Genomic DNA, 10,961 nt, shown 5'->3' with positions numbered 1-10,961 from the left:
GGATTATTTTATTGTAACGTGTGTTTTTAATCTTCAGGACAACTCTGGCGACACTGCACTACATGATGCAATAGCTCAACATGAGACCAGCTGTGCAGAAATGATTCTGACATCGCCAGTTCTCGACTTAACTATTGAAAATGAAAAAGGATTTAACCCTCTCCATTGGGCTGCGTTTAATGGCAAATCTAGGTAATAATCCATTATCAGTAAATAATAACATAAAACAAACACTGGTTAATGGTGTAAAGTTGTTTGGGGTTCTTTTTACTGTAAAGCATTACGTAACCAGTTTTGCAAAGACCAAGTGATAAAACCGATGATGCTTTTTCCCCAGTTCCATTACAGATCAGAAAGTTTTCAATGCATTGTTACAGATACAGCATCATTTTTTGAGTATCAATATGACAATTGTTTTCTTCTGTTTTTATTATTAGGGGGCAGGATGTCGTTCAGTGGTACAGCGCTCGCCCGATACACGATCGATCTAGGATCAATTCCCGTCGGTGGGCCGATTGGACTATTTGTTTTTCCTGCCAGTTCTCTACAACTGGTGTAACAAAGGCCGTGGTATGTACTATCCTGTGGGATAGTGCATATATAAGATCTCTTGCTGCTAATCGAAAAAGAGTAGCCCATGAAGTGGCGACAGCGGGTTTCCTCTCTCATATCTGTGTAGTCCTTAACCATACGTCCGACGCCATATAACCGTAAATAAAACCTGTTGAGTGTGTCGTTAAATATAACATTTCCTTTCTTACTTCTGTTTTTATTACAAATATTGAGATAAAATGTACTGCTTAAATGACCTTTGTATAACTGAATTACTTACAGCAGTACACTGGTTGAGAAAATCTTACAGAGAAACAAGAGTCTTGTTAATGTGCGAATGGAAGACGGACCCACTCCTCTCCATATTGCAGCGATAAACGATCACACAGAAACAGCACAGATACTTATAAAACAGGTACACGGATGGATTAGAAAAATTAGTCGCAAGAGATGCAATTAACATTAGCAATTGTTAATTAATAAAGAAGTTTTTGTAATGACAGAAATAATTTTAGGTTATTTACCTGTAGAATTAGAGCTGAAAAGGTCTATTCATTAAAATATAAAAACAAACGCAACTATTGAAATTATTTGTTTCTCTATGCATATGAATCAGAATTTCTTACTAATCTTGTTAAATTAAAACAAAGGAATCTGGCGGTCCTCTTTGTGGCGTTGCAAAAGGGATGAAATCTCCAGTAACGGATCTCCTCGGGGGTAGCTGTCCTCCTGTGGACAAGGCACTGGGTAGATTTTTGGAGTCATCCACTCTTTTACCAAATGCCTATTCTACTCTGCCCTGATCATATGTTAGAGTTGTGTCGTTCAGATTAACATGCAATAGTTCATACTGAAGTGCATCGTTCAATAAAACATTTCGTTTGGTTTTAGTTCATACTGAAATCATGTATCACTGCACTTGCTTAGGTGTTTACCTGCGTGATCTTCATAAAAACATTTATGTTACAAGGTACTTTCACCATGCTTTTATTCTGTCTTTGAATACAGATAGACCGAATGACGCCTATTCAAACCATGTAATTATCATGTATATGCTGTTTTAGTTTATTTGATTAATAATGTTGTCGATTCAAACTATACTATTCTCATGTTTTAATACCATGCATAATAACAGACAAACAAACTATGCTGGTATAGTGTATATTTTTACAGGTAGCATGGTTTCGATTATTCAAACTATCATGTTACCACGTCTCGATTACTTGAGTATCTGTCTACTCATTTGTTTCTCATTGTCCTAATGTGTACAGTGTCCCTAGCAAGATTCTAACTCCTAAAGATTTCAGTAATACGGAAGAATGTATATTAGAAAATGAATGAGCAACTACAAACATTAGAATAGTCAGAAATACATTGGATACACAAACACTGACATTTCAAAACACAAAATATGTTTCAGATTATATTCAATTAAAGTTGAAGCTCCCAGCCCTGGGCACACACCTCAGCTAACCGAGTCGTCAGTTGGAAGAATTTATGTTAGAAAATGAAATAAAGCAACTAAAAAGATTACAATGGTCACAAATAGATTGGACACACAGACACTAATATTTTAAAACAGAAAATGTGTTTCAAATTATATTCAATTAAAGTTGAAGCTCCCAGTCCTGGGCACACACCTCAGCTAACCGGGCTGTCTGTCCAGGAGAGGGTTTAATCATTAGTTGTTTGTGGTTAGTGAAAGACAAGTCAGTATAGTGGCCGTACACGTCCCCATTGAGCAGGTAAAACTCGCTCTGGTTGGGAGCCAATACCGGGTAGCTCACTTATTACCTACCAGTCTTAACTCCGATGACTTTACTACCATACCACCGAGGCCGGTATGTGTGATTCAGACCATTCTGTTTTCCTATAATCAAAGGAAAAGTGATGTTACTGAGTGTTTTTCACTAGTAGGATATGTTCTCCTTTTCACCTTGATGATGACTTTGCGTTGGCTTGCATTACAGGGAGCAGATGTGAATGTCAAGGACAAGGACAAAGAATCAAGTCCCTTGCATCTCGCTTGCTCACATGCCTATTTGGGTGCAGCTAAAATCCTCGTGGCCGCAGGTAAATAGTGATTGTGCCAGGGGTGTATACCACCAAATCAAATCTCGTAGACGACAATAGTAACGTGTGGCTAAACCTGCAACATACAGCGTATCAATCGACATATACACCACAGATATAAATACTACCACCACTCACCCTTAACTTAAATGAAACAAAATTGGGGGCTAAGCTGCTCATTTCAGATAAAACGGGTAGTGTCTATGACTATCCTAGTTCCGCACAAAAATTGTAATGCTATTTTAAGTAGGACCCCGCATATATTTCAAGCACTATGGTAGTTGGTACATTGACTCTAGTTCAAATTAAATTTAGGAATTTACAGATGATGACATATGAACCAATATTTTATCAGAAACACTGTCACATTTATCACCATTGGCAGGACTTGTGGTATTAATTGCTCTATCAAACGTTAGGAGCGCCTCAAACTTTGACCCAACCAGATGTTATTTGGTTTAGTACTACCTCTAAACTCATTTTAATGCTGCTGACTAATATCGGTATATTAATATTTCTCTATTCCGTATGTAATCACTAATCTGTACATAATATTATTTCATTTTTTAAGGAGCCGATGTTAACATGGGTGATGTTGACAAGAACACTCCTTTGCACGTGGTGATGAGGTCGTCTGAAGTAAAAGTTGACTTGGATGAAGGTTTAATGGGAGACTTGGTGAGGAGATATTAACTTTATATCTAATAACCTAGTACATAGATCGCACAGATAAATCGAGAGAAGCCCGCCATTTGTTTTGTTTTGTTTTGGTGGACTACGACCTCAGCGGAACGTAAATCAAACAAGTTCAGTCATATAAATTAAAATGTATTACGGGTAATAAATAGGATATTCAACTCGCAACCATTTCGTGTCATGTTTAAGTTCTTCATGAACTAATCTTCATTGTTACTCGCTAAACTTAAGTTCGTGACAAGTGAACATTATATCACTCGGGACATAAACATGATATGAAATGTAAGCTCATTTAATATCTTCTTCTTCTTCTTCTTCTTCTTATTATTATTATTATTATTACAATGCTTAAAAAGTAATATCCAATATGTTTCCTAATTACTGTGACCATCCTGGTTTGCGTTGTTCATACTTCCATTGTAATAAGGCACTTGATATCATATCCTGAAACCATGCCGTCAAACACTAGTGATTTCTGTTGAACACAATAAGGATATAATGTTACCTAATTATATTGTAAAACCAGTGCACTTTTGATCGTCTATAAGTTTACATATCGCAGACACAATAGATTATGCATGTTAGTCTTAAAAGTTATTGTTTTATATTGGACGATTGGTTAAAGTGTACACTATTCTGCATTTATTACTTTTCACAGGGGCGAGACCTAGCCCAGTGGTAAAGCACTCGCTTGATGTGCGGTCGGTTTGGGATCGAACCCCGTCAATGTGCCCATTGGGCTATTTCTCGCTCCAGCCAGTGCACCACGACTGGTATATCAAAGGCCGTGGTATGTGCTATAATGAACATGACCAACGACAATTGGATTGGTGCTTCTTGGCATAAATAACAACAAGGTACAAAGGCGGATCCAGAGGTGGGACCAGGGGCATTACAAATATAAGCTATAATTCATTCAGCCTTAGCATGCAAGCTGGGCTTCACAACATAAGTGTTAGTTATATGTTTCGTGCAATACTGATTGGCTGATTATACTTGTGTTCATGCTTGTGTCCAATTAAGGTGCAAGCACGCTGCCCTGGTCATAGACACCTCAGCTACTAGTATATAGGCCAGGACAGTCGGTTAGTGGTTAGTGGAATGCTGGATTCGCAAATTGGTTTAATAGGTTGTTTGTTCTGCATTGATAATCTATGTTAGCTATATGCACGCAGTATTACCTCTTTAATTGTTACAAATCAGTAGTCTTCTAGGTACAACCAATCACCATATTTCTGATTGCTTGTACCTTGAAGACAACTGATTCATCATCATCATCATCATCATCAGCAGCAGCAGCAGCATCATCACCACCACCACCATCATCATCGTATTATTATTATTATTATTATATTCGTATTCTTGTTCTTTATTTTCGTTTGGTTGCTTTCTTATCATCATCGTCATTATCATCATCGTTATCATCATCATCATCATCGTCATCATCATCATCATATTATTATTATTATTAAATTTTATTATTATTATTATTATTATTATTATTATTATTATTACATTCGTCTTCTTTATTTTCTATTGGTTGTTTTTAATCATCATCATCATCATCATCATCTTCATCAATTTCATTATTATTTTTTATTTTAATTATTATTATTTGTGACAGTTGAAGGACCTGGTGAAAAAAACTGCTGGCAGTACTCAGAGTCGTGTTAAACTGGCTACCTTCCTGTTGGAACAGGGAGCAGACGTCAATGCCAGAAACAAAGACGACAAAACGCCAATTGATATTTGTACTGTCAAGACGTTGAAAAAAGCCGTTGTAAATTTCAAGAAAGAAAGGTATACAGTATACAGTTATTTCCAAGAAATACTTCTCGAAAAAGATTATTGGTGTCTAGCTTAAACATAATAATTTATTTATTATACGACTGCTGATCCAAGGTGGGTGTTAGAGGTACACATATACCATACAACATCAATGTGAAATTCCCGTGTTTAATGGGTGAATTTAACGCATTGGTTTTAATAGAGGTGATGTAATACTTTTGTAGTTTTTGAAGACTGTCATATATACGATGCTAGTTAGTGTACTTTCGTGTATACGTAGAAGCCTTTAAAAGGACTCTTTAAGACCCAGTCAATCTGTCAAAGATCGTCTGGCTGGATCCACGACGGATGAAAACCTCACGGATGGCCCCAGATAGTGGTCTATCCGCTTCCCCTACGGATACACCACGGTTTAACTATGGTTTTCGACAGATAAACTAAGGATTATTAAGGATATGGGTTAGTTGACAACGGGGAGCACTACGGATTGTCACAAATGATGAATTTTCACGGAGTATTACTATGACTGATAAGGGATTTAATACGGACCTCTATGGACCACAACGGATTGTCACAAATGATGCCGGATCGTACCCGTGGCTAACCCAGCATCCTGATCCTTGACGGTGTGACCGGGGCTTTAATAGGCTTCAGCTAGCAAGTGAAAGGTTAAATATAATCTTTCGTGTATGGTATATATGTATCTTGTTCAATTCGATTACGTTGATGCAGGACATTCAGCGTCTATTGCGAAAGCATCAGATCGAAGCTTACTTGTGTTGTCTGCACTAAAATTGGTCTAATAAATGATCACACGAACATGCTGTCACTGAGTTCTGTTAAGCGTCGTGGACATTACGATCTGATTTCATTCAGACGTTAATATTAAGTTTATAGTGTTATACACGTACTTACACATGAACACTCGTAGCATTTGATGAACATCATCCTAGTAGCAGCTGATGAACATCATCCGTATAGCAGCTGGTGAACACCATCCTAGTAACAGCTGGTTAACACCATCTTAGTAGCAGCTGGTGAACATGATCCTAGTAGCAGGTGGTGAACACCATCCGAGTAGCAGCTCGTAACGATCATCCTAGTAGCAGATGATGAACCTCATCCTAGTAGCAGCTCGAGAACACCATCCTAGTAGCAGGTGGTGAACACCATCCGAGTTGCAGCTCGTGAACACCATCTGAGTAGCAGCTCGTGAACACCATCCTAGTAGCAGCTTTTGAACACCATCCTTGTAGCAGCTGGTTAACATCATCCTAGTAGCAGCTGTTGAACATCATCCTAGTAGCACCTGATGAACAGCATTCTAGTAGCAGCTGGTGAACACCCAATCTGATTAAAATTAGCTCTACTGGGTCTGCTAGTAGATCCAACAGCATTGCGTGGACTCCCATGTCCAGGTGACATTTCATCTATAAATAACAATTTAAATATCGACCAATTACACTTCGCGTTTTATAGCGTTATACAGGAGCATACAAATTCTAAAAATACCGGGCGAGACTATTTATGCAATAGGCGAACTTGTTGGTCTATTTCAACGTTGAAAAAACAGGGGGAAAAGTGCAGTAATTAACTCTGGATTGTATACTAGTATAAACAGATTTTATGGCTATACCATGAAAATTAGTTTCCGGCATACTTCGTAATTCACCCAAATCATTTAGTATACTCTTAGCATAATCCCGAAAATGTTTTCAAATTCTTTTCAAATTCTTTTCAAATCACTGGCATGATTTTGCAAGTAAGGTTTTGATTGGTCGAATGAAAGGTCAACTGGACATGAGCTCCAACGTGCTGCTGTTAGATCCACATGTAATAGTGGAGCTAAGTTTAATTAGAGTGGTGAACACCATCCTAGTAGCAGCTGGTGAACTTCATCCTAGTAGCAGCTGGTGAACATCATCCTAGTAGCAGCTGGTGAACATCATCCTAGTAGCAGCTGATGAAAAAACCCATCCTAGTAACAGCTGATGAACACCATCCTAGTAGCAGCTATTGAACATCATCCTAGTAGCAGCTGGTGAACATCATCCTAGTAGCAGCTGATGAAAATAATTATCCTAGTAAAAGATGATGAACACCATCCTAGTAGCAGTTGATGAACACCATCCTAGTAGCAGCTGGTGAACATCATCCTAGTAGCAGCTGGTGAACATCATCCTAGTAGCAGCTGATGAAACAATCATCCTAGTAGCAGCTGATGAACACCATCCTAGTAGCAGTTATTGAACATCATCCTAGTAGCAGCTGGTGAACCTCATCCTAGTAGCAGCTGGTGAACATCATCCTAGTAGCAGCTGATGAATATCATCGTAGTAGCAGCTGATGAACAACATCATCCTAGTAGCAGCTGATGAACATCATCCTAGTAGCAGCTGATGAACAAAATCATCCTAGTAGCAGCTGATGAACAACATCCTAGTAGCAGCTGATGAACATCATCCAAGTAGCAGCTGGTGAACACCATCCTAGTAGCAGCTGGTGAACACCATCCTAGTAGCAGCTGATGAACACCATCCTAGTAGCAGCTGATGAACACCATCCTAGTAGCAGCTGATGAACATCATCCTAGTAGCAGCTGGGGCGGGACATAGTCTAATGGTAAAGCACTAGCTTTATGCGTGGTTGGTCTAGGATCAATCCCTGTCGGTGGGCTCATTTCTCGTTTTAGCCAGTCCACCATGACTGGTATATCAAAGGCCGTGGTATGTGATATCCTATCTGTGAGATGGTGCATATAAAAGATCCCTTGCTACTAATGGATTTTTTTTTTAGTGGGTTTCCTCTCTAAGACTATATGTCAAAATCATCAAATGTTTGACACCCAACAGCAGATGATTAATAAATCTATGTGCTCTAGAGATGTCGTTAAACAAAAAAACTCTTTTTTTCTTTGTAGCAGTTGATGAACATAAACCGAAATAACATGTATTCTCTTTTAACAGCTGTAAACCTACCGCTGCGTCCATGAACGCTCTGCTGTGTTCCAAGTGTTTCATACGCACCGCTGACGTCACGTTGTTGCCATGCAACCACAAGATGACGTGCAGAGACTGTCATGCGAGGATGTCTACTTGTCCACTTTGTGGCGGGGAGGTCACAAAAGCTGTTGATTCAGGTAATATGTCACGTGTTAAAGCTATATATCTGCAATTTAAACAATAACGTTAAATCCATTTTTAATAGGTTAGTTTAACACAGACCACGATATTTGATATACCAAACGTAGGGCACTATTTGGAACGAACAAACACTCTGTGGGTCACCGAGGGGGTTCGTTTATAAGACCCTAGCCAGTGGTGGATCCAGAAAATCCATTTAGAGGGGCCCTAGTGACATGAGGTGGAATGCCAAAAGAACTTTGGGGAGGTTTGGAGGGGGATCATAAAAAATGAAAATTAATATATAATAAAATTATAACTATCGCAAAATTTAGGGGGACAGGCCCTTTCCACCCCACCCCCCTTAGTTCCGCCTGTGCTAGCATGTCAAACACTGCATATTTTAAGATACAGATAGAATTTTACATTTAAAAATATGGCAAATTCATATGCTGTTTTAATTTGCTTGGTGACTCTAAATTTCACTTAATTCTGGAACTCACGTTTATTACGATTGCCAGCGTGTTTGTTTTATTTTTCGTCTCAGGTGAATTCTCACAATAAAGAATTAATTTAGTATGTTTTGTATCCTTAAAAATCAACAACCTCCAGTTATGGTCTTATTGTTTGTTATAATCACTTCTGTTATATAATACAATCAGAAGGAAGGAAATGTTTTATTTAACGACGCACTCATCACATTTTATTTACGGTCATATGGCGTGAGACATATGGTTAAGGACCACACAGATATAGAGAGAGGAATCCGGCTGTCGCCACATCATGGGATACTCTTTTAGATTAGCAGCAATGGATCTTTTATATGCACCATCACACAGACAGGATTGTGCATACCACGGCCTTTGTTATACCAGTTGTGGAGCACTGGCTGGAACGAGAAATAGCTCAATGGGTGCACCGACGGGGATCGATCCTAAACCGACCACGCATTTAGCGAGCTCTTTTACCACTGGACTACGTCCCGCCCCCATAGTACAGTCAGAGTACATGAATTATTTTACAAGCTGGTGAAATAACCACCACTTGAATGACTGTTATTCATACTAAAAATAAATATATATAATATTCAATGCTATTGTTACAAATGTGTTATTGTTTTCTTACCTAAGGGTGGACTGATGTCCCTACACCATCCCTCACTTCATAAAGATTTTGATTAACCATTGAAATGATTATATGTTAATGTCTTTACTAAAGTACACACCTAATTCATCATTTCCAGATGCCGTGGAGATTGCGGAAATGCCATCCCTGGACTTAGACTGAGAAATAGCTGCATCGAGCAAGAAAACCCTACCTAACCTCTTTAGGTTATGATAAAAGGGAAGAAGAAACCTGTGTTAGTATGTTACGCTGTGCGTTTTAACAGAACTTTAAATAAGACGTTCTTGAACTGTTTTTGAAATCTTGTTTAAAATTAATTTGTTGATGATAGAAGATTTTTAAAATGTATTAATGTAGATTCATCATTTTGTTGTTGACGTATATTGTCTTATTAGTCCTTCTATAAATAAAATGCACAATTGAAGGCACGCAATAACTAGTTGAAGGTACGTAATGCTAAAAGACGTAAATGTGTATCAAAGTTGCAAGTGTTATATTTAGTTGTTTTTGTTATATTTATTTGTGATAAATAACTACAGATTAATCGATTCATCTATATGTAATCGTTGCATAAATTGTAATGTGCTGTGAAGTTTTATAAATAGTGGGTTTTCCATGATGTTTTGATTAAAAATATAAAGTTCATAAAAGGTCTTCATCATGTACTCACTGAAATAGCAGTCTTTTTTTTTGTTTTACAAATTGTGAGTGTGGAGATGCATCTAAATTGAAACTGAGATGTCACATGTGAAGTCGTCAGTCAATGTTCTTAGATTTTTCCAATAATATAAATTTATAAATATTAATAAATCAAGCAAGGTCGACTGGATTATTTTCTTTCTTCTTCTGATCTTCAACCTTGTTTTAACTAGCGCTGAAATAGATGTAAGCTATAAATCGGACTATTCACCTGCAAAAATTACTTTTCAATTTATTCAACACGAACGTGGTAGAGGAACCTGGAAATTTAACAGTAGTTTATTACAGGACATGGAATATATTGAACTTATTAAAACATGTATAAAAGATACCATAAAGCAATACAAACTAGAAGGAGATGATCTAGATGAACCCAAATTTTCTATTAATGATCAGCTTCTTTGGGAAACCATTACGGTAATGATACGGGGTAAAACTATATCTTACTGATGATTAAAAAAAAAGAAGAAAAAAAATGGAAAGGAATTAGATTTGGAAAGCAAATTAAAGCAGCTTTACGAAACTAATAACACACACGGGCAAACTTGTAACGACATCAATGAAATGGAAATGGAATTAAAAGAATTAAGAGAGGAAAAAGTAAAGGAATGATTATTCGGGCTAAAGCAAAATGGAAAGTAGAAGGGGAAAAAAGTACCAACTATTTCTGTAATTTAGAAAAACGACACTACATCGAAAACATAATCCCAAAAATAATACTTGAGGACAACAGGGAATTAACAAACCAGGCTGAAATTATTAACGCTCAAAAAGAATATTATTAGACGCTATATGAAACTAGGAAGGTAAATATATCAGAAGACAATGAGAACACTTTTTTTAACAATTATAATCCTTTTATTAATTTTTTAGACAAAGACAAAAGTGATAAATTAGAAGGATTAT

General features: G+C 37.4%; 1 protein-coding gene across 1 annotated transcript; it reads left to right on the top strand.

Moving 5' to 3' along the window:
• Positions 1-42: 42 nt before the first annotated feature.
• On the top strand, positions 43-10,889 carry LOC121366844 (E3 ubiquitin-protein ligase MIB2-like). Its single transcript, XM_041491127.1, has 7 exons — positions 43-192; positions 835-967; positions 2,523-2,625; positions 3,197-3,303; positions 4,946-5,121; positions 8,076-8,248; positions 9,475-10,889. Exons 1-7 carry the CDS (start codon positions 101-103, stop codon positions 9,516-9,518), a joined length of 828 nt encoding a protein of 275 aa, XP_041347061.1. The 5' UTR covers positions 43-100; the 3' UTR covers positions 9,519-10,889.
• The last annotated feature ends 72 nt before the right edge of the window (positions 10,890-10,961 follow it).

Source organism: Gigantopelta aegis, unplaced genomic scaffold (assembly GCF_016097555.1).
Source record: "Gigantopelta aegis isolate Gae_Host unplaced genomic scaffold, Gae_host_genome ctg7423_pilon_pilon, whole genome shotgun sequence".
Classification (NCBI taxonomy): domain Eukaryota; kingdom Metazoa; phylum Mollusca; class Gastropoda; order Neomphalida; family Peltospiridae; genus Gigantopelta; species Gigantopelta aegis.
Note: the sequence above shows the minus strand (reverse complement) of the source record. Positions and strands in the feature narration are given on the sequence as shown.

Coding starts and splice junctions, on each gene's coding strand:
- LOC121366844 (XM_041491127.1), top strand. CDS start 101: ATGATTCTGACATCGCCAGTTCTCGACTTAACTATTGAAAATGAAAAA. Junction 193..834: donor GCGTTTAATGGCAAATCTAG/GTAATAATCCAT, acceptor AATTACTTACAG/CAGTACACTGGTTGAGAAAA. Junction 8,249..9,474: donor CACAAAAGCTGTTGATTCAG/GTAATATGTCAC, acceptor CATCATTTCCAG/ATGCCGTGGAGATTGCGGAA.